General features: G+C 33.4%; 1 protein-coding gene across 2 annotated transcripts; it reads right to left on the reverse strand.

Moving 5' to 3' along the window:
- Positions 1-1974: 1974 nt before the first annotated feature.
- On the reverse strand, positions 1975-24281 carry LOC106057108 (5'-3' exonuclease PLD3-like). 2 transcript variants are annotated; one of them, XM_056024163.1, is made up of 11 exons: positions 23264-24281; positions 22438-22590; positions 21488-21671; positions 20779-20884; positions 19750-19883; positions 18895-18963; positions 18608-18742; positions 12770-12909; positions 9661-9829; positions 9331-9433; positions 1975-5594 (listed from the first exon to the last, which is right to left on the reverse strand). In XM_056024163.1, exons 2-11 carry the CDS (start codon positions 22566-22568, stop codon positions 5440-5442), a joined length of 1326 nt encoding a protein of 441 aa, XP_055880138.1. In that variant the 5' UTR covers positions 22569-22590; positions 23264-24281; the 3' UTR covers positions 1975-5439. The 2 variants fall into 2 exon arrangements, with proteins under 2 accessions (XP_055880138.1, XP_013069627.2); XM_013214173.2 differs by having other exon boundaries at positions 22438-24281.
- Between the last annotated feature and the right edge of the window lie 55 nt (positions 24282-24336).

Here is a 24336-nt window from a genome sequence, read left to right on the forward strand (position 1 = left end):
TGTGATGCTGGTAAGTGATACTGGTCTGTAGTTTCCTGGGTCAGATTTTTCTCCTTTTTTAAATAGGGGGTGACATTAGCTTCTTTCCAGTCCTTTGGTACTCTGCCCTGGTTAAGTGAAGCCTGAAAGAGTATTTTGAACACTGGGGCTAGCTCATTGCTTAGTTCTTTGAGTAATCTAGCTGGATTACCATCAGGTCCAGACGCTTTATTTGGTTTGGTATTGGCTAATAGTTTTTGAATTCCATTTTCTTGTACTACCATATCTTCTATGTTGTCTACTTGGTTCAAATTCAGTAATATGTCTCCTGGGGCTGAGAATGTTGGTTAAGAAGAGATCTAATGTGCTGTTTAATCTAGTTGGCTTTTTAATGATTTGATCTAAACTAAGGTTGTGTAAAGTTTCTATGAAAAGCTCATTTATGTCCTTAAGGTTTTGGTGTTTATCTAATATGGTTAGTGTTTTCCAATTTATATCAGGTAGGTTGAAATCACCCATAATCCAAAAACTGCATTTTTATTTGTCTCTTTAAGTGTAGTAATCTGATTACGTAGTTCCTGCATGTATTCTAAACTAGAATTTGGTGGTCTGTAAATGCTTCCTATTATTAGGGATGTTGAGGTGGTATTAATTTTACAAAATGTTGATTCTATATTTTTTGAGTTAGGTAAGGTAAAAGAACTCCTCCATGATTATCAGCCCTATCTTTTCTAAAAATTTCATAATTACTATTGAAAATTTCTGCATTATAAATTTCAGGATGTAGCCAAGTTTCTGTTCCTGCAATTATGTCTGGTTTCTCACATTCTAATAAAATTAATCTGAGACTGGAATGTGGGAGAACCAACGTTTTCAAGATTGTCCTTTGACTATGAATTGATTATAATGAGCATTCAAAGCAACTATTGTATTTTATACCAATTATTACTTTGATACGAATCGTTATAGAATGCTAACATTGGTATGTTATATATTAGCATGGGGCATGGTGGCAAACTGAGTGGTCTTGGGTTCAAATCCAGGTAAAGGCTGGAAGTATGAATTTTAGGACACATATGAGTCCATCCAACTATAACAGATGCCCGACAGTAAAGGCAGATAGTCATTGTCACAGAAATAGATGGCCTTTACATCTTCTGCCTCATGGATTACAAGAACTGATTGGAAAACCTTACTTTTTTTTTTTACTTAAAAGCAAATGATTTTACGGTCAGTATTAAAGAGAATGTTGAAAAACGAAATAAAAAAAAATAACTTAAAAAAAACAACATTAAAGCTTATCTTAGGGGAAGAATCTCAAATCACTACCATATATCTCAATACATGCAGAAAATAAGCTCCCTTTTTTTCTAGATTAAACAAAAATTATTACCACTAATGTTAATAACTAATTGGTTAATTTTTTTTTTATTGATTTATGTATGTATTGTCATCAACTATGAATAATTTTGCAAAATTTCAACTTGATCAGAGAATGGAAAATGGGACAAAAATTTGTTCAAAACAAAGTAAGGTGAATAACTTCATATATACATCCACATCTCAAAAAAGTATAATTTATTTCCCTTATTTGATACCAAACAAAATAACTAATTACCAATATATAATTAACAAATGGTTAGTTTTTGTTTTAATTGTGTAAAGGTTCAACATGATCTGAGAATGGGTATGGTAGTACAGTTTTAATATGTGTAGAAAACTTAGGAACTTATGAAATAATTTTAAACTACAAAAAAAAATTCTTTATATTCAACAAGAGGGAATTGAGTTTTTCAATATAAGTTTCATGTGTTAAAATTTAATACATACAGTTTTTTTTACTTTAGTACTGACAATATAGTTTTTTTAATACCAGCAAAAAGTTGTTTTTTTTTATAACAGGCTGGAAGTTGTTTTTCAAAATACATGTACATTTCTTTTTTTTTAAACAACAGTAATAAATTATAATGAATAAAAAAAAACAAAATCAAAAACCAAATTTAGAACAGATTTATTTCATTTTTAGACATTAACTAATAACACTCTGTTATATACTAAAGAGGAAGTTTTAAAAAAAAATTTTTAAAATAGAAAAAAATAAAATTACCGTATGTTTTTTTCAATAATGCGATAATATTACCCAAGTAAAAGAGAATACATAGGGAATGGTTGTGGTATTGAACATTTAAAGCACAAACGATAACCCTAACCTCTGATTAAATATCAGCACAGACAAACAAAAAAATTAAATATTTAAAAAATCAGTCAAAAAATATTTTTTTCTTAATAAGGAAACATATCTTCATTTTACTTTGATTTTATAAAAAAGAAAATAAAAAAATCTCAGTGTTATGACCTTTTTTTAAATTTTATAATTGCATGATATGGCAATGTCAAATTACATAAGCATGATTAAAACAAAAGTTTAAATGCGGTATATAACTGAACTCTTGAAATAGGCTGTCCTATTTATTAATGTTAAGGGGAAGTGATCATCTTCAAAAACGAAGAATAAAATATGGAGGACATATACAATGATTTGACAAAAGCAAAATACTGGTTTTGTTAGTCAGAAAAGGCAATAGTAATGAGATCAACAGATCTTTGAAATAGAATTCTCTGTGTGATATTCACAATGATTTATATAGCGTGACAATGTGTTGCTTTGGTGACAGGTCATTGCATCCCCAATTAAATATTTGTTTTCTTAGTCATTGTGTAGTTGTGCTGTTAAGACTTTGCCATTAAGCCCTCTTTATTTATATCTAATACCGGTATATAAATACTTGTAGCATATGCCACTATTTTGCAGGGCCGGCCCTAGGCCACTGCAAACTATGTGACCGCAGTGGGCCCGCACTTTCATAGGACCCGCGCTAATTCTAGGAATAAATTATTAAATTAAACCATTTTATAACATAACAGATTTTCCGCGGCCTCCTGATTTACCAGGAGCTCCTGGAAATTTCCTGAAATTGCAAAATATACGAAAAAGTCCTGGAAATCTCCAAAAATTATTAAAATCTTTTGAAAACTCATACAAATCTCCAGAAATATATAGACAAAAATTGTCATTTTTGGGTGACATTCAATATGGAAAACGCCAATCCTACGCCAATCAACTATTCTCGAAGATAGATTGAAACATTTGGTAATTCTTGCTATTGAGCGTGATCTATGTATGAAACAGAATTCTAATGATATACTGTATGACTTCGCTACACACAAGGCTCGTGTAGTAATTCTGTGCGTAGTAAAGAATGAATAAAATGCAAAGACGAATATATTTTCTAATACAAACTCTTAATTTTCACTTTTTATCTGTATCCCTACCCAAACTGGGCCCTGCAAAATCCGTTTCGCATTGGGCCCCACAATGGTTTAGTCCGGCCCTGCTATTTAGTGATGGGTGAATACAGAATAGATCACTTGTTCTCTTTCTATGATTTCTTGGTCACAATGGTTAAGTACAGCTCTGCTATTTAGTGACAGATGAATACTACTTGTTCTCCCCCCCCCCTTTTTTTTTTGCCTCTAAAATTACGTGGGGTAACTCTAGTCCGTCCTACTTGCAGAAATAAAAGAGTGATCTTTCCATTACTTGGTGTTCAAACTCTTGAGCCATGAAGAGAATTATATATAGAGATTATTATTTAGAATGCTTTTTGATATTTTTGAGTTTTTATAGTGTTTCTCTCCTCTCTTCATACTTGTTGAGAAATGAAATAATATATGTAAAAGTAGATATATTGTAAAGATGGGTTTGTATTTGGATTGTTTCTATTTGATTTAGGCGATGTCAGTATCATCTCTCGCATAATGTAATGATCAAAGGCCAATGTGTGGTGGAAGTAGTGGAAATCTTTTGAGAGATGAGAACAATTAGAATACTTATGATCTTGTCACTGATAACTTATCTCCTGATGACCATTCTTCAATTTATCTTTAATTAATCATGAGCGCGTCATTTTTTTCCCCATTAAACGCTGACTTCAACCATTCTCTGGAGCGGATTTATATTACCCCTAAATGCTTTGTTTAAATCCCCTGTTATACCGGTAACATAAACATTATTAATTGTGGCACTGAAGAATATTCCAAAAGCAAGAAATATGCGACACTGGGTAAGAAATTACAAACCATGTAAAGCAATAAGAATCAATGGATCGTCTTCTGTACTTGTGTACTGTCTATCATATTGATTTAGATTAAGACGCAAAATTAATTTTTACATTAGCTCTATGTCTATAGATGTAAATAAATAAAAAAAAAGTATTGTTAATATCATACTTTTTAAACTTATGTTGAGTATGAAATGACCAGGGGATGAAAAGACCAGGGGATGAAGTGACTGGGAATGAAGTGACTGGGAATGAAGTGACCAAAGATGAAATGACCGGAGATGAAGTGACTGGGAAATGTTGCTTTGTATATGATAATTTTAAGACACTATAAGTTGCATTATTGATTGTTGAATTTTTTTTTAAGGAATAAAAACTAATTTGAAATATTTTTTTGTATTTTCCTGCAATATGAGAATTCATAAAGAGCCAATAATTATTCATGAATGGTTTCAGTGGCTGAACCCTAAATAGAGTCTCAATATGGTTAATATATATATAAATCAACCATTCTGTTCCATAAAATTTTGGATTGCTATGTATTTTAAATTCAAATCTTCTTTCTTTCTATCTCATATCAGTTATCAATCCATTTAATGTGTCTGAAGAATTAAGAAACAAAACAAGAAAAGGTTAACGTCTTAGTAATCAATGCCAGAAATTAATGCTTGTGAATAATTGGGACCTCAGTCTCCATAAGAGACATTACCTGTGATAGACCTTAAACTAATTTTTTTATTGCTCTATAATCCTACCAATAATTGTACAAGTAGTTAGTTAATGTATAATAGAAATTATGCTTTGAAAAAAATCATCTCTTTAAAATAAATTTTTGAGAAGAGAAATAAAATAGCCAAAAAAAAAAAAAAATTCAGGGCTGGGAACTGATTGAACTTAATTTTAATAGTTGGTTCATTTTGATATGGAACAGATTAATGACAAACATTGACGCTCTACAGTATTAGTGTGAGAAATTCCAGTCTTGATTTTGTAATTTACTTGCCCCCATTTTTTTTTTATTAATTACACTAAAATCAGTCCTTGAGACTTGGTGGCTACATGGTTAGAACACCATATATCATTCATAGGTCCTGAGTTCTTCTAGATGTTTTCATGCAGACCAAAAGGGATTGCAGAGTCAACACTGATTGACTGGATTACCAGTTGAAAAAAGCAAAGGCAGTTAGTCAATCTGCTGTATGTCAACCATCTGCTGACAATGTGAGCTACTTCAACTATCCTTTAGACCCTAAAGGTTCAGGACTAATTGAAATGATATATATTCTAAAAAAAAAAAAATAAGATAAGGAGAAGAAGAGAAAACTGTAGAACATTTTGGTTAATATATAGGTTGTGTATAGTTGGAGTCCCAGTCCCTCAGAAAAACTTCCACTAGCTGCTTCCTTAAACTGTTACTGCTTCCATCTGCATCTTGTAGAATGAATGCAACACCTGCAGTGTTGTTGAAGTAGTCACCAGACCAGTTGGAAGTTCCTGTTGTTAGGAAAAAAAAAGTTTTGTTTTTATAGTTTATCACATCTGGGCAGTTTTATTATTAGGGTGAATACTAGAAATACCTAAGGATGGCTGCCTGGTCGTGCGGTTTGCGCGCTGGACTGTCGTTCACATTTATCAATGGTCGAGGGTTCAAACCCTGCCCGCTCCCATCCCCCGTCGTCCTGCGGGAGGTTTGGACTAGGAAGTAATTATCTTCAACTCTGAAGGAACATCCGAAACATGTAAAACAAACATTTTACAAGTTGGGGAAAGATAATACAGCTGACTCTTGACAGTCAGACAATTTTTACTCTGACACACTCAGTAATCCGACAAGGAAGTTTTTGTTATGTCTTGTATGATGGGGAGGAAAGTTGGGAAATCCATTGAAGAGAAAATTTTAAGATCAATAAATTTTTCTTTTTCATCTATTGTTATAAAGCTTATATCTTATGTCTATGTTAAAAATTTCTACGTTATTTCTCCCACACCCAATCTCGGATTGAACTGAAATTTTGCAAAATTATTTCTTTGACATGACAACACAATAATCAATATAAAAATCATACTTGACAGATGTGGTGGTATAAGTTGTATTAGTCCCCTAGAGGACTCGAGCCTTGAGTGAATAATTTTTTTTATGCATTTAAAAAAATGATCATGTAAAACTTTGACATTTCCTACATTCACAACTGTCCATACAAGTGATACGATTATAGTGCATTGAGAAAGCTAAACAAAAATAATTGGTAAAAATATTTCTATTGCAGATTTATATAGGTCAATCATGCATATAATTACATGACTTATCCAAACTAATTGATACAAATGGTTTATTTAAGCTTTGTTGTTTTAAAAAGTATTTTTTAATGTTTTTCTTGTTTATTTTATACCATTGCAAGTATAAGAAGAATATCTTAATACAGTGACCCGACAAAATAGCGGAGACAAAATAGTGTTAAATTTCCCAACAAAATAGTGCAGAATTATATATGATGTGTATAAAGGTCCTGGGCAGCATTTTTTGTTGGGGTCTCTATCTTCTTCGATATTAATAAATCTAAAAGTATGCCATATTAGTAGAGAAAGAGAGTACTTTGTCTCATTCTCCTTTTTCACCAATGTTTTAAAATATATAACTTAATAAAAAAAATTTTTTGAAATGTGGTGACCCTGTTCAAGGGTTTGGTATATGATAATGTGTGTTACACATGTGTTTTATAGTATAATCAGAAATCTTGATTATCTGTAGCATATCTCTCTTTGATCAAACCAGAAGTCACAACATTGGCATTGTAAGAATTAGTTAAGCTTATCTGTAAATATGGCCTTTGAAGAACGAGATGATGCTCGGCCAAATTTAGGGAATTTGTATGACTTTTGGAAGGACAACTATATTTTGGATAGCATTAAGGAATGTTAGAAATTGGGCACAGGACAATCTCCCACCAAAAAACAATCCAGTGGAAGGATGACATCATGCATTTCAGCTGTCTATTGGTGGTCATCACCCTAATATCTACAAGTTAATCTCTCACTTCCTAAGCGAACAGGAGAACAAGATTCTAAGGTACAATGCTGAAGAACAAAGTAAAGCTGCAAGCAAGACAATTAAAGTACCTTCAACATATTAGACGTCTTGCAATACTGAAAAATATTTTTCTGCGCTATTTTGTCAGCGCTAAAATGTCAGGAAAACCCTTATTACTGTACATCATAAATATAATTTTCTTGACATATACAGTTAAATTCATTGGTAATTTAAATTGGTAATCCAATGTTTTCGATAATCAGACACCATCCCAGTCCCATAGCTGTTGGACTCAAGAGATAATTTTCAATTTCTTTACAAAGATAAACAAATAGAAAAATTTAGTAATCAGAGGAAATGATAAGCCACTTTACATTAGGATAGGTTAAATTTCAATCAATAACTATATTAGGTTCCTTCTAACATTATTTTATTCACTTGAATTTTTTTTTTCATATTTCCCCTTTTCTATTATGTTTTGTATTGCTTAAAAGTTCATTGTTAAAAATAGCCTCAAAACTGTTTAGATTTCTAATATGAAATGGTACAAATGATCAAATTGCATTAATGAGTTAAACTTGTAGCAGGGGCATGAAAAAACTGACTCATATGATAAAAACGACTTGAGAGCAAAAGAAGGCAAAGAGGCCTAATTGATGCAGGAAGAGTTATTAGATTGACACCATTTGAAAGCTGTATGTATCTAGATAAGGGGTGGGCAACCTTTTTCTATCAAGGGCCGCATTTATAAAAATTTAGGAATGGGGGGCTGCATATATATATATATATTTACAACATAGAAAAATGTGCTAGCTGTCTTTTAATTTACATGCATTCTGTATTTAACATTTACAACTTTTTTACAGTACCAATTGAGGAAATACAAGTTTTAGGAATTTCTGAAACCAATATTACGAATGCCGGTATTTTCTTATAGTCTTTTTACATCACAATAATTCTTCATGACAATTCATTCAGCCGTACAGTTGTCTATTTGTGGAGTATTTAAGTGTTTACACTCATACATAATGTTCCGTAACTGTGGTGGAACTAGCTTAAACTAGTTCTTATCCTTGTGACAGCTGTCAAATTACAGCCAGTCAGCATCGACCTGTTTCTAAACTTGTTTATTTTCAAACAAAAAAAAAATGCTTGTTCACAGTTGTATGCAGTCCCAAATAATTAAAAAAATTTTAGCATAAGTTTTTTAAGTGTGAAAATACAGCTTCTGGTACCCATAAAACTCCAGCAGAAGAACTGACTGGAACTTTTCTTTCAGGTCATAATTTGCTTGGAGGTATTTCCTCTGGAGCTGAATCAGCTGCTGTATTAGATGGTGAAGTGCGGATATTGAAAACTGGTTTCAAGTTCTTGACTTCTTAAAATTTGCTTTCCAATTCCACAAGTTTTCTACTTTTCAACCATTTTTCAAGAAATAGTTTCACCTTTCAGCAAAGGAAAAAGATAAAAAATGTTTTCACTTGCTTGTCTGTAGAAAACTGTGGTACCGAACATCGGAATGATATATTTTCACATCTTCAAGTACTTATCGAAACTGCCTGTGGTTAAGACCATTAGCTCTGATAAGTTTGATCACTGAGATAATTGGGTCAATAACATGTTGATATTCAATGCAGTTTGGTGCAAACTTTCCGGTATAGAGTGTATAGATGGGATATTGTTCTTTAATTTATTAGAAAACCTGTTTTACTGAGTCAAAGCACGGACTCCATCAGTTGTTACACTTGTCATCTTATTCCAAGCCAACATAAAACTTTCTACGCAATCCTTCATAGCATTGAATAAATACTGACCTGAGTTTGTGTCTTTGACTGAATGTTTCGAAATATTGTCAATAACATAATCTTCATTTGCTTTAGACTTTTTAGAATGACAAGTGGAGACAATGTTTCTTTAGCCTCTTCATCATAAGTGATAAGATAATTAAAATTATTTAATTTAAATATATTAGAATTTTTTATATATATATTTAATCTTATAACCTGATTTCTTTAGGTGTCAGCGGGCGACATAAAACACTCTGGCGGGCCGCATGTGGCCCGCGGGTTGTAATTTGCCCACCCCTGATCTAGATCATAGAACTCACAGAGCAGTTTTCAGAAGCATGCAGAGATCAGTTAAAAGAGAAAGGAACTAAAAAGAAACAAATGACTGATAATAGAGACAATGTTTATAGCCTACCAATGTAAGCATGTTGGTCAGTGACCATGTATTTGCTATGTTGAACCCGAGCATATTCAATTTGAGCTTGGGATGGAGTGAAAGCAGGAACTTTAAACAATCTCTGAAAAAAAAAAGTTAGGTAATATATAAAAAAGCTTAAAAGATATTTATGACTATAAAGTATAACGAGAAAGAAGAAAAATCAAGATTTGAATGTGTAGATATCTAGTGATTATAAGAAAAAAAACATAGATGAAAAGTTATTTCTATATGTATAAGTAAATATACTTTCATACTTCTGCATTTATATAAAGGAAGAAACATTTACATATAGATTCAAAAACTTACCACTGTAATATTGACTTTTGTACGATACAATTTACTTAAATCATTCAATGATTTCAGAAATGCGTACATATCAGGGTCAGAATGGTTCCATCTACTAGCCAACAGTCGCAGGTCAACCTTCTTATTGAAAGCAGCTTGTCTGAGCTCATCATCTATCACTGGCCAAAACCTGTACAAATACACAATGGCTAAAGTCTAGTTAATTACACCCACTCCCACCAAAACCAGTACAAGAACATGATGGCTAAGGTCCAGTCAATTACACACACTCCCACCAAAAAGAAATGAAACAATCATATTTCCAAACTTTAAATCCCAGTACTAAATGTCTTATCCTAATAAAGTGTGAACTATAACATAGTGGGGCTGAGTGGCTTAAACCACTAGGCTACCAATCAAGGGGGCTTGAGTCCACAAAAAAAGCACGCTGCTGCATAAAAGATGCAATAAAAAATTTCTAGCTGAAATTTTTCTGCAAAAAAGACAACAGAGGAGGGGAGGAGAAAGGTGGAGGTTCAAGCCAGCTCTCAATAATGGAACCAAGCATACTTTTGAGGAGAGTAAGATAGGGAAAATTGATTTTTTTTTCAAAAGGTTTAGAGTTGGTGAGAAAACATACATGTAAAACCTAATTCCACCTTGTTTTAAAAATGGTACATATATGCATTCAATAAGCATTATTAATTAAAAAAAATAATTTTACTTTTAGATGAACCAAAATAGCTATTGCACCTATATCAAGATTGGTGAAGATGATCGTAAAATAAGATTTTCTGACCTAATCTAATTGTAACAAAAAGAAAGCACAAAAACAATAGCAGTTTTTTCATTTGAAGTGACAAATTTAAGTCAAGTATGTGGAACCTATATGAAGTGACAAAGTCAACTAAGTATGTGGAACCTATTTGAAGTGACAAAGTCAACTAAGTATGTGAAACCTATTTGAAGTGACAAAGTCAACAAAGTATGTGGAACCTATTTGAAGTGACAAAGTCAACTAAGTATGTGGAGCCTATTTGAAGTGACAAAGTCAACTAAGTATGTGGAACCTATTTGAAGTGACAAAGTCAACTAAGCATGTTGAACCTATTTGAAGTGACAAAGTCAACTAAGTATGTGGAACCTATTTGAAGTGACAATGTCAACTAAGTATATGGAACCTATTTGAAGTGACAAAGTCAACTAAGTATGTGGAACCTATTTGAAGTGACAACGTCAACTAAGTATGTGGAACCTATTTGAAGTGACAAAGTCAACTAAGTATGTGGAACCTATTTGAAGTGACAAAGTCAACTAAGTATGTGAAACCTATTTGAAGTGACAAAGTCAACTAAGTATGTAAAACCTATATGAAGTGACAAAGTCAACTAAGTATGTGAAACCTATTTGAAGTGACAAAGTCAACTAAGTATGTGGAACCTATTTGAAGTGACAAAGTCAACTAAGTATGTGGAACCTATTTGAAGTGACAAAGTCAACTAAGTATGTGGAACCTATTTGAAGTGACAAAGTCAACTAAGTATATGGAACCTATATGAAGTGACAAAGTCAACTAAGTATGTGGAACCTATTTGAAGTGACAAAGTCAACTAAGTATGTGGAACCTATTTGAAGTGACAAAGTCAACTAAGTATGTGGAACCTATTTGAAGTGACAAAGTCAACTAAGTATATGGAACCTATTTGAAGTGACAAAGTCAACTAAGTATGTGGAACCTATTTGAAGTGACAAAGTCAACTAAGTATATGGAACCTATATGAAGTGACAAAGTCAACTAAGTATGTGAAACCTATTTGAAGTGACAAAGTCAACTAAGTATATGGAACCTATTTGAAGTGACAAAGTCAACTAAGTATGTGGAACCTATTTGAAGTGACAAAGTCAACTAAGTATGTGGAACCTATTTGAAGTGACAAAGTCAACTAAGTATGTGAAACCTATTTGAAGTGACAAAGTCAACTAAGTATGTGGAACCTATATGAAGTGACAAAGTCAACTAAGTATGTGAAACCTATTTGAAGTGACAAAGTCAACTAAGTATGTGGAACCTATTTGAAGTGACAAAGTCAACTAAGTATGTGGAACCTATTTGAAGTGACAAAGTCAACTAAGTATGTGGAACCTATTTGAAGTGACAAAGTCAACTAAGTATATGGAACCTATATGAAGTGACAAAGTCAACTAAGTATGTGAAACCTATTTGAAGTGACAAAGTCAACTAAGTATATGGAACCTATTTGAAGTGACAAAGTCAACTAAGTATATGGAACCTATATGAAGTGACAAAGTCAACTAAGTATGTGGAACCTATTTGAAGTGACAAAGTCAACTAAGTATATGGAACCTATATGAAGTGACAAAGTCAACTAAGTATATGGAACCTATTTGAAGTGACAAAGTCAACTAAGTATGTGGAACCTATTTGAAGTGACAAAGTCAACTAAGTATGTGAAACCTATTTGAAGTGACAAAGTCAACTAAGTATGTGGAACCTATATGAAGTGACAAAGTCAACTAAGTATGTGAAACCTATTTGAAGTGACAAAGTCAACTAAGTATGTGGAACCTATTTGAAGTGACAAAGTCAACTAAGTATGTGGAACCTATTTGAAGTGACAAAGTCAACTAAGTATGTGGAACCTATTTGAAGTGACAAAGTCAACTAAGTATGTGAAACCTATTTGAAGTGACAAAGTCAACTAAGTATGTAAAACCTATATGAAGTGACAAAGTCAACTAAGTATGTGAAACCTATTTGAAGTGACAAAGTCAACTAAGTATGTGGAACCTATTTGAAGTGACAAAGTCAACTAAGTATGTGGAACCTATTTGAAGTGACAAAGTCAACTAAGTATATGGAACCTATATAAAGTGACAAAGTCAACTAAGTGTGTGGAACCTATTTGAAGTATATGGAACCAGTTGAAAAACATTAAATCAGTTGATTACATTGTTTTCCACACAATGCTTTCACAGAACTTAGAAAACAAATGTGTGTTTGGGACTTTTCTTTAGCTTATTCCCTCACTTTTAGTCTAAAACAAAACTCAAAACTTAACCATACTATTTGAGTAGAAAAGATAAAGCCTAGAATTATACAGTTACTGACCTCCTTGGTGTGGTGTACATGTATATAGGCAAATAGTCCATGACAGAGATGTAGATAAACTCTCTGGCATTCCTGATCACATTCACCAATGCATCAATATCATTTGTACGGCCATCAGGACAGAAAGCCTTTGGGGAGCTCTGAACAAAGAAAATATTATTTTTTTTTTTGCAAACATAAGTCAATATTTACTGATGAATATGAATATAAAATTATAGTTCATGAACAGTATCGTTAGTAACAGCTATTTCTACGTAAAAAAACAACAACAAAATATTTCTAAAGTGCTTTAAATGTATAATTTAACACGTTTAAAAAAAAACAACCTAGAAAAACTTTGGCCAAAAAGAATCATTTTTGGAATAAAGGAGCCATCCATTCTGGAGACCTGCCCTTTGAAGCTGTGACTGCATCAGAATGGTAAAGATGGTACATCTGCTCTTATATGCTCCTTCAAGTCAGGTATCTTTTTTATCATTCAATGTTAATATTTTTTCAATAGAGCTTAGGGTTAGGTGCCATGTCTTCTGTACATTGTCCATGTTTCTGAGATATTAAGCAGTGTGGGAAAAATTAAAGTCTTCTAGTCCTTTAGGTTTGTCTCCTAGTCCTTTAGGTTTGTTTGCTAGTCCTTTAGGTTTGTCTCCTAGTCCTTAAGGTTTGTCTCCTAGTCCTTAAGGTTTGTTTGCTAGTCCTTTAGGTTTGTCTCCTAGTCCTTTAGGTTTGTCTCCTAGTCCTTTAGGTTTGTTTCCTAGTCCTTTAAGTTTGTCTCCTAGTCCTTTAGGTTTGTTTCCTAGTCCTTTAGGTTTGTCTCCTAGTCCTTTTGGTTTGTCTCCTAGTCCTTTAGGTTTGTTTCCTAGTCCTTTAAGTTTGTCTCCTAGTCCTTTAGGTTTGTCCCCTAGTCCTTTAGGTTTGTCTCCTAGTCCTTTAGGTTTGTCTCCTAGTCCTTTAGGTTTGTCTCCTAGTCCTTTAGGTTTGTTTCCTAGTCCTTTAGGTTTGTCTCCTAGTCCTTTAGGTTTGTTTCCTAGTCCTTTAGGTTTGTCTCCTAGTCCTTTAGGTTTGTTTCCTAGTCCTTTAGGTTTGTCTCCTAGTCCTTTATGTTTGTTTTTTTAGTCCTTTAGGTTTGTCTCCTAGTCCTTTAGGTTTGTCTCCTAGTCCTTTAGGTTTGTTTGTCTCCTAGTCCTTTAGGTTTGTCTCCTAGTCCTTTAGTTTGTCTCCTAGTCCTTAAGGTTTGTCTCCTAGTCCTTTAGGTTTGTCTCCTAGTCCTTTAGGTTTGTCTCCTAGTCCTTTAGGTTTGTCTCCTAGTCCTTTAGATTCCTCTTCTAGTCCTTTAGGTTTGTCTCCTAGTCCTTTAGGTTTGTCTCCTAGTCCTTTAGTTTGTCTCCTAGTCCTTTAGGTTTGTCTCCTAGTCCTTTAGGTTTGTCTCCTAGTCCTTTAGGTTTGTCTCCTAGTCCTTTAGGTTTGTCTCCTAGTCCTTTAGATTCCTCTTCTAGTCCTTTAGGTTTGTCTCCTATTCCTTAAGTTTTGTCTCCTAGTCCTTTAGGCTTGTCTCCTAGTCATTTAGGTTTGTTTGCTAGTCCTTTAGGTTTGTCCCCTAGTCCTTTAGGTTTGTCTCCTAGTCCTTTAGGCTTGTCTCCTAGTCCTTTAGATTCGTCTTCTAGTCATTTAGGTTTGTTTGCTAGTCCTTTAGGTTTGTCCCCTAGTCCTTTAGGTTTGTCTCCTAGTCCTTTAGGCTTGTCTCCTAGTCCTTTAGGTTTGTCTCCTAGTCCTTTAGATTCGTCTTCTAGTTCTTTAGGTTTGTTTGCTAGTCCTTTAGGTTTGTCTCCTAGTCCTTTAGGTTTGTTTGCTAGTCCTTTAGGTTTGTCTCCTAGTCCTTTAGGTTTGTCTCCTAGTCCTTTAGGTTTGTTTGCTAGTCTTTTAGGTTTGTCTCCTAGTCCTTTAGGTTTGTTTGCTAGTCCTTTAGGTGTGTTTGCTAGTCCTTTAGGTTTGTCTCCTAGTCCTTTAGGTTTGTCTCCTAGTCCTTTAGGTTTGTTTCCTAGTCCTTTAAGTTTGTCTCCTAGTCCTTTAGGTTTGTCTCCTAGTCCTTTAGGTTTGTCTCCTAGTCCTTTAGGTTTGTTTCCTAGTCCTTTAGGTTTGTCTCCTAGTCCTTTAGGTTTGTTTCCTAGTCCTTTAGGTTTGTTTCCTAGTCCTTTAGGTTTGTCTCCTAGTCCTTTAGGTTTGTTTCCTAGTCCTTTAGGTTTGTCTCCTAGTCCTTTATGTTTGTTTTTTTAGTCCTTTAGGTTTGTCTCCTAGTCCTTTAGGTTTGTCTCCTAGTCCTTTAGGTTTGTTTGTCTCCTAGTCCTTTAGGTTTGTCTCCTAGTCCTTTAGTTTGTCTCCTAGTCCTTAAGGTTTGTCTCCTAGTCCTTTAGGTTTGTCTCCTAGTCCTTTAGGTTTGTCTCCTAGTCCTTTAGGTTTGTCTCCTAGTCCTTTAGATTCCTCTTCTAGTCCTTTAGGTTTGTCTCCTAGTCCTTTAGGTTTGTCTCCTAGTCCTTTAGTTTGTCTCCTAGTCCTTTAGGTTTGTCTCCTAGTCCTTTAGGTTTGTCTCCTAGTCCTTTAGGTTTGTCTCCTAGTCCTTTAGGTTTGTCTCCTAGTCCTTTAGATTCCTCTTCTAGTCCTTTAGGTTTGTCTCCTATTCCTTAAGTTTTGTCTCCTAGTCCTTTAGGCTTGTCTCCTAGTCATTTAGGTTTGTTTGCTAGTCCTTTAGGTTTGTCCCCTAGTCCTTTAGGTTTGTCTCCTAGTCCTTTAGGCTTGTCTCCTAGTCCTTTAGGTTTGTCTCCTAGTCCTTTAGATTCGTCTTCTAGTCATTTAGGTTTGTTTGCTAGTCCTTTAGGTTTGTCCCCTAGTCCTTTAGGTTTGTCTCCTAGTCCTTTAGGCTTGTCTCCTAGTCCTTTAGGTTTGTCTCCTAGTCCTTTAGATTCGTCTTCTAGTTCTTTAGGTTTGTTTGCTAGTCCTTTAGGTTTGTCTCCTAGTCCTTTAGGTTTGTTTGCTAGTCCTTTAGGTTTGTCTCCTAGTCCTTTAGGTTTGTCTCCTAGTCCTTTAGGTTTGTCTCCTAGTCCTTTAGGTTTGTCTCCTAGTCCTTTAGGTTTGTCTCCTAGTCCTTTAGATTCCTCTTCTAGTCCTTTAGGTTTGTCTCCTAGTCCTTTAGGTTTGTCTCCTAGTCCTTTAGTTTGTCTCCTAGTCCTTTAGGTTTGTCTCCTAGTCCTTTAGGTTTGTCTCCTAGTCCTTTAGGTTTGTCTCCTAGTCCTTTAGGTTTGTCTCCTAGTCCTTTAGATTCCTCTTCTAGTCCTTTAGGTTTGTCTCCTATTCCTTAAGTTTTGTCTCCTAGTCCTTTAGGCTTGTCTCCTAGTCATTTAGGTTTGTTTGCTAGTCCTTTAGGTTTGTCCCCTAGTCCTTTAGGTTTGTCTCCTAGTCCTTTAGGCTTGTCTCCTAGTCCTTTAGGTTTGTCTCCTAGTCCTTTAGATTCGTCTTCTAGTCATTTAGGTTTGTTTGCTAGTCCTTTAGGTTTGTCCCCTAGTCCTTTAGGTTTGTCTCCTAGTCCTTTAGGCTTGTCTCCTAGTCCTTTAGGTTTGTCTCCTAGTCCTTTAGATTCGTCTTCTAGTCCTTTAGGTTTGTCTCCTAGTCCTTTAGGTTTGTCTCCTAGTCCTTTAGGTTTGTTTGCTAGTCTTTTAGGTTTGTCTCCTAGTCCTTTAGGTTTGTTTGCTAGTCCTTTAGGTGTGTTTGCTAGTCCTTTAGGTTTGTCTCCTAGTCCTTTAGGTTTGTCTCCTAGTCCTTTAGGTTTGTTTCCTAGTCCTTTAAGTTTGTCTCCTAGTCCTTTAGGTTTGTCTCCTAGTCCTTTAGGTTTGTCTCCTAGTCCTTTAGGTTTGTCTCCTAGTCCTTTAGGTTTGTTTCCTAGTCCTTTAGGTTTGTCTCCTAGTCCTTTAGGTTTGTTTCCTAGTCCTTTAGGTTTGTCTCCTAGTCCTTTAGGTTTGTTTCCTAGTCCTTTAGGTTTGTCTCCTAGTCCTTTAGGTTTGTTTCCTAGTCCTTTAGGTTTGTCTCCTAGTCCTTTATGTTTGTTTTTTTAGTCCTTTAGGTTTGTCTCCTAGTCCTTTAGGTTTGTCTCCTAGTCCTTTAGGTTTGTTTGTCTCCTAGTCCTTTAGGTTTGTCTCCTAGTCCTTTAGTTTGTCTCCTAGTCCTTAAGGTTTGTCTCCTAGTCCTTTAGGTTTGTCTCCTAGTCCTTTAGGTTTGTCTCCTAGTCCTTTAGGTTTGTCTCCTAGTCCTTTAGATTCCTCTTCTAGTCCTTTAGGTTTGTCTCCTAGTCCTTTAGGTTTGTCTCCTAGTCCTTTAGTTTGTCTCCTAGTCCTTTAGGTTTGTCTCCTAGTCCTTTAGGTTTGTCTCCTAGTCCTTTAGGTTTGTCTCCTAGTCCTTTAGGTTTGTCTCCTAGTCCTTTAGATTCCTCTTCTAGTCCTTTAGGTTTGTCTCCTATTCCTTAAGTTTTGTCTCCTAGTCCTTTAGGCTTGTCTCCTAGTCATTTAGGTTTGTTTGCTAGTCCTTTAGGTTTGTCCCCTAGTCCTTTAGGTTTGTCTCCTAGTCCTTTAGGCTTGTCTCCTAGTCCTTTAGGTTTGTCTCCTAGTCCTTTAGATTCGTCTTCTAGTCATTTAGGTTTGTTTGCTAGTCCTTTAGGTTTGTCCCCTAGTCCTTTAGGTTTGTCTCCTAGTCCTTTAGGCTTGTCTCCTAGTCCTTTAGGTTTGTCTCCTAGTCCTTTAGATTCGTCTTCTAGTTCTTTAGGTTTGTTTGCTAGTCCTTTAGGTTTGTCTCCTAGTCCTTTAGGTTTGTTTGCTAGTCCTTTAGGTTTGTCTCCTAGTCCTTTAGGTTTGTCTCCTAGTCCTTTAGGTTTGTTTGCTAGTCTTTTAGGTTTGTCTCCTAGTCCTTTAGGTTTGTTTGCTAGTCCTTTAGGTGTGTTTGCTAGTCCTTTAGGTTTGTCTCCTAGTCCTTTAGGTTTATCTCCTAGTCCTTTAGGTTTGTTTGCTAGTCCTTTAGGTTTGTCTCCTAGTCCTTTAGGTTTGTTTGCTAGTCCTTTAGGTTTGTTTGCTAGTCCTTAAGGTTTGTCTCCTAGTCCTTTAGGTTTGTCTATGAAATGATGCTCTCATTTAAAACATTGCCAACTGAAAATCTGCAGCCAAAAAAACCTTGCAGTATGCATTGGTGCAAGACTCACTAAGAACTGAAGCTGAAATATAGCCACAAGAATGTGATACAAAACAACATATCTCTAAACACATCTGCTACTGAAGCATGGCCAGAATGCAGTTGAAAGTTCAGTGCAACAGGCTTCAAGAAGCCATATGCACCTGCTATGAATTAAATCGTCTGATCCACAGCAGTATGGATGGTGTTTAATACTAACCATGATGAACGAACTATTTATATACTTGTCATAACAATGAAGGGTATTTGCTCTGCCCCATGACAGTCAGCCACATCAAAGTTAAACTTTACATGTACATTGTTTTTTCTTTTATGTGTTTTGGATGTTCCTTCAGGACAGCAAGAGATATATATAGTAATGGGCAGGGTCCAAATTCTGGACCATCATGGCAACAGATTGAAGAGCATACATGATCAGACAGCATCCTTTATACACTCTTTGGGCAGGAAATCAACTTTATATTAGAATTACATATAGGCTTTATATATTTTAAAAAATGTTATTCAAATAAAATATATACATATTAGTAAGATTTAAGTATTTTGTCATTAAAAAATCATTTCCTAGGAAAGTTGTGACCATGATAATAAGTTTAACCTTTGAATGACACTTACCGATAAGTAAACATAGGCTTGTGTTTGGTTGTACTTGAGCAGTTTTGGATCTGCCAAGTTGATATTTGTGCTGTATTCTGGTGGCCAATGGGCAGGGATGCCTGGGTTTGAGTCACTTGCCAAATACCAGTAAACCTTATGAAGACGCACAATGAGTACAAGGGAGGTAAGTTTCAGAACAAAATGTGTTTTGACAAGAGAGAAGATAATTTTATCAAACTGTTACAGTGACATTAACATCAGATTTAAAAATAAAAAACTGCCATTTTTTAAGTCATAAATCTCACCTGAAAAAGTTTCTCAGCATCTATTGCAAGGACTGGACAGTTTTCAATGAGAACACCAATTTCTTTTATCTGAAGATTATTGTTTTTCTTTTTATTGTATAAAGTTAATGATTTCCTTTCGTTTACAATGTCACTTTAAAAAGTATATACCATAAAGCCTTTTGGAATATTGTTTGACAATATTTGTGCATGTAGAGTGTAATTCATACAACCAATCACCAACAAAGGCAATTGTTAACTTGAAATGGTAAAATATTTGCCAGTAATTTACAATTGTACAAAGCTAACAAGAGTAAGCAATATTAAGATTTAAGTCAGTACAGTTCATGTGTGATGTTATGAGGATAAATTTTTAGACCTATAGGTAAATGAGTTTATAAAACAACTTATCCTAGTCAGAATTATAATTTTGAGTCATCAGTGAGTGTTTGACCTACTTTAAATATACATTTATTTTTAGAATCATGTCTTGTTTTTACTTGAACTGAGTTTATTTCAACTCACTCTGGAAAGTTTGTTCATATAAAACATGACATATCTGTGTTTAAAAAAAAATTTCTTTTCTAATTATTATATTTTATTTATCTTATTGGTGATCCACTATGCATTGACAGTGGTATAGATGTTTAATCCATGATATTGTAAGCCACTTATTACATATCTCTAATTGATCTTAGGATTTTTATGATAGACCTTTGCATTCTTTCACTTAAGTCACCCAAAGCCTCATATCATACAAAATTTGGATCAAAAATGTTGAAAAAACATAAACAAAATTTTTTGTTTCCAAATAAAAGCTGCATACAAATTAGGAAAATATTTGTTTTAACAAAGAAATAAATCAGCAATTATTACCTGTGTATAAGAACGCCAGTCTAGGTTAGCACTACCTATATAAACATGCTGGCCATCAATCACCCACATTTTGGTGTGCATGACTCCAGCATTCAGAAGTTTGTTTATATTTAAAGTTCTTACGTCTGCTCCAGCTTTAATCAAGAGAAACATTAACAAAAAGTAAGGGAAGTAACTATGTTCTGTACACACAAGAAATGTCAATTCCTATGTTTTATAAACATATTGAAAGTAACTAATTTGTTTCTATAAATAGTTAGAATAGGAACACAAGAATTTAACTTCCCAATTTCTATAAACAAAAGGAATATTGCAAAATATTTTCTTAATATTCAGAACATAATCATTTTTTAATGGTAAAATCAATGTCACTGTATGTAATGCTTTAATAGTTATAACACAGCATGTATAGAAGTGACCATTTAAATCAGTTATATCGGGTTGGGTTTTTAAACATGCTACAAACTAGACATCTATAAAAATCTTGCTATAGTGATGTCTATTTTTTGTATAATGCAACATTTTACAAAAAGTTCCCTTTTCTTTGACCAACAGTTAATAAGAAGTTAATAAGATGTGGCAAGCATAATGACCAACCACCTTTACTTTCCCCAACTAAAGTCAGGTACTGATTAGAATTGGGTGGACTCAGGGGGCGCCTTAAAAATCCAGAAGTTCTAAATTCAGTCTTCATTGAGATTTGAGCCCAGGACCCCAGGTTCAGAAGCTACTTCACCACTGAGCCCCCATCATATCTTTATAATGCTACTTAAGTCTTATCATAGACCAAGTACTGCTATCAATATTGTGGCTTTATGGAAATGGCAGACTGCTTCTCTTGAAGTTGACAGTGAAGCATTTCCTGAACTTAAAACATTTTAAGTCAATCAAAATTTCCTTAAGCTGTAAAAAGCTATTTGCAGTCTTAAAATCTCCTTCAGTACAAGTTATTTAATGACAGTTTTATAGGTTTTTCTTTTAACTAAATGCCTACATATTTTGTAGAGGACAATTATAGTAGGCCAATACCTGAGGCTAGTTTATCTGTGTCATATGATGTGATATTCTGTACTATTTTCAACTCTATAGAAGTATTGGAGGCTATTCCCATTAAAGTTGTGAAAATATCTTCACCCTGAAAAAAATGTGTTTCTTTAGATCAACAACTACATCTCATAAGTGACTGACGTATATTAGAAGGAATGGTTATTCAAGCTGTTACCATTACCTTAGTAATGTTTAATGTGGTTGCTTTAAGGTGCTCATTAGCTGCTATGATCAAAAGCTTGGAGAGCACAGCTACAAGTCAATATTTGTTTGTAAATGTTAATGCATTCTGTAATGTATCTATATGGAGCTAGGTGAAGTTAGGGATGTCAGTTACAATCCAATGGTCAAACTTTTGACAGCTTTGATCATTCTAACTAAAGCTGATATCTATAATCAAATAGTATTCAATCTGATATATTCCTCATTGCAAGTCTTATTAAGTAAAATAAGAAGGTTTTTATTGATTTACAAAAAATTAAGAAACTGTGTTTTTTCTTAAAAAAATGACACAAAAATAATATATAAACTTCAGAAGAGAATATTATACTCTCATAGTTTTCCTTTTAAAGTAATCATTTCAATAAAATATTTGACAAGACATGCATATAGATATGAAAACTTGTATAATCGGTTAAGCATAAAATGATTTGCACAAAGATGTTATAGTTTACTAATAATACAACTATACCTCAGCATCACTTGAGTCAAAATAGGACGTGTCACGAGCTAATAACGTCCAATAAAATGATGCCAAATGAACAGTTTTCTGAGCCCTGATAAGCAGACGCTTCTGAGCCATGTAAGTTGACAACAATGATATTTTGCCAGGTGAATAAGTCAGATTTTCTGCCATACTTTCAACTAGTGTAAATCTAAAGATTGAACATATATTTTTTTTTCTCACAAAATAAAAATTTTTATTTCTCAATGCAACTAAGAAACTAAAAGCTTTGACTTTCAAGTCCCCAGAGTTTGATTTTTTTAATGAAAAAAAAAAAGCAAAGCTTAAAATATAAAAAAAAAAAACAAAGAAAATTTCAGATTTGGTGAATCATCTTTAAAATTTGTGAAGACCCAATGATTAAAAAAAAATATGCTACTAATGTCCCAGGGGTATCTTGATTTAATACCCAATATAATGACAATATAGATGGTTTTGATAACAAGAAAAACATGTAAATGGATAAGGGGTTGATCAAACTTTGTGGCAATAGCTGATTAATCGCTTGATACACATGTTGATCTATCTTAATACACACACTTCTAGAGAATTCTTAAGAAGTGGGTGGATGAGTATGCAAAAATCTACACATCTTATATAATACAGACGTTACTTCTAAAAGGAAGATGATTACGTCCTACGCATAAGCTAATAACCCATAAAAAATGTATATCTATCTTATCTATATGAAAAAGAAAAATAAGTATGACACTGGCTCACTGTAATACCATAACTCTAAATATTACTATTTTCAACCCCAATGTTTCCCACTAAATCATTTCATCAATATTTCAACACAATTAAAAGACAAAAATGGAAAAATAAACATACATATATTTTCTTAAAAAAACAACACAAGTCTTCAAAACTATACAATTTTTAGGATAAGATGAATTTAATTTAAATCTTCTACTTACATACAGTTGATATCACTGCTAAATGTTGTTATGAAGTTATTTTCTTTTGTAATTTTCATATTGATTATTTTACTAAAACATATTTGGTATATGATTAACACCAAGGCACCAATGAATGCTTTATGAAACATTTTCTATGACCCTGACATATGTCTGAAAAAAAAAAGAAAACACATTTTTGGCAAAGTTAATTTTAAGAAGTAATAAATAAATAAATAATATAAGAAAAAAAACATTAAGTGATAAGACAAACAAATATTAAACTTCTTTTTTTTTTTAGGAATTAGAAAATTGACAATATTGTGAGAAAAACACTATGTCTTTCTGAGATGTTAAAGATATTCATAACAGAACTAACTCAGAATTGTCAGTGTCAAAAATAAGCAAAAAAAACAAAACAAAAACTATCCTACATAGACATTACTGTCTTAAAAAGATGTTTGGAAAACAAGACAAATAAGATAAGCTAATCCTTAAGATTTTCAGGGAACATTAAAGAACTGTGACAATGATACAAAGAGTTTGGGAAAGAGAAAGCAGTTGTAATCCAACTATCCCAACTCTCTTTTTTCTTAACATAATGACCTCATTCACCAATCATAAACAAACAACATTTAGCCATGTGGTTCTCTATCTCTTCTATGCGAATTACATAATACAGACAGGCTGTCCCGTGAAAGTTTTTTTTCATTGTTTTATCAATATTATCACGTGGCTAAATGTTGTTTGTTTAAGATTGGTGAATGAGATCCACTGTGGGATAGCCAAGGAAATGAGCAATCAAGTAAATTTTAATATGAAGATGAAACCACATCAAATGGAGTACCAGTAGCTGTTTGTACAACAGGGCCAAGTTAAGTCACATTAAAGAAGTGTTTTTCTTTTTGTTCCCAGCAGATTTTCTCATAATGGTATGTGCAACATGTACAGACTTCTTGAATGGTTGATACAACTTCAGAGGTTAAAAAAAGACAACAACACTAATATAAAAGCAGTAGAAGTAAAAAATTATCCCCAGAACTAAAGTTGCAGGGTTTCAACTTTTTTCATGATAGCAAATATCTTGTACAGCAAGATATCTTTATGTTTTCCAACAGATGTCAGCTGCTTATAAGAGCTGAATAAGTAAGGAAGTCCCCAAAGTACATGAAATTAAGCTTTGAAGTACTTCACCACTTCTGACACCAGATTTCGCAAAATTTTAAAATACATAATGAAAAAAATAAATATTCATTTTCAATTAATAATAGAAAAAATAGACTTTAAATAAGTTAATATGATGTAGCCCTTCTTTAGAGCTCTTCAGTCATGGCTTAAAGCTGAGAGCTATGGAAAGGGCATTCAAGACAAACAACTTTAAATTATAGAAACATGAAAAAATAAATGTGTTGACTGTGCAAAACATTCAAGTATTAAATTATTATTATTATTAAATTTGTACTTAATAGTGAACTAAAAAAGAAGATAACAGCAGATATCTGTTACATCAAGTTGTAGGGTCAGTAGCTCTATTTCATTATGTATGCACACATTAATGCCCACATCATATAGACAGTTGCAGATTAATATAAACTATTTTTTAAACCTGGTTTTTAAAAAAATGTATATAATTTTAAACAAATAAAAGTGCATGCCATAAAGGAGCAGGAACATATACCAAACTTTTTCAATAATATTATCTATCTATCTATTTATTACACACTATAAAGTAGTATAATTTAAGAAAAATTGAGTTTAAAATGATGTATGTCTATAAAAAGAAATAGTTATGATATTGAATGTTTTAAATAAAAGAATTTGCTTTCAGAAGTTTAAAAGTAGCCATTGCATCTTTTTTGTGCAATATACAGGTGATTGTGAAATATCATTTTCAAATATTTTCAAGATGAAACATGACAG

The sequence above is a fragment of the Biomphalaria glabrata genome, chromosome 3 (assembly GCF_947242115.1).
Source record: "Biomphalaria glabrata chromosome 3, xgBioGlab47.1, whole genome shotgun sequence".
Classification (NCBI taxonomy): domain Eukaryota; kingdom Metazoa; phylum Mollusca; class Gastropoda; family Planorbidae; genus Biomphalaria; species Biomphalaria glabrata.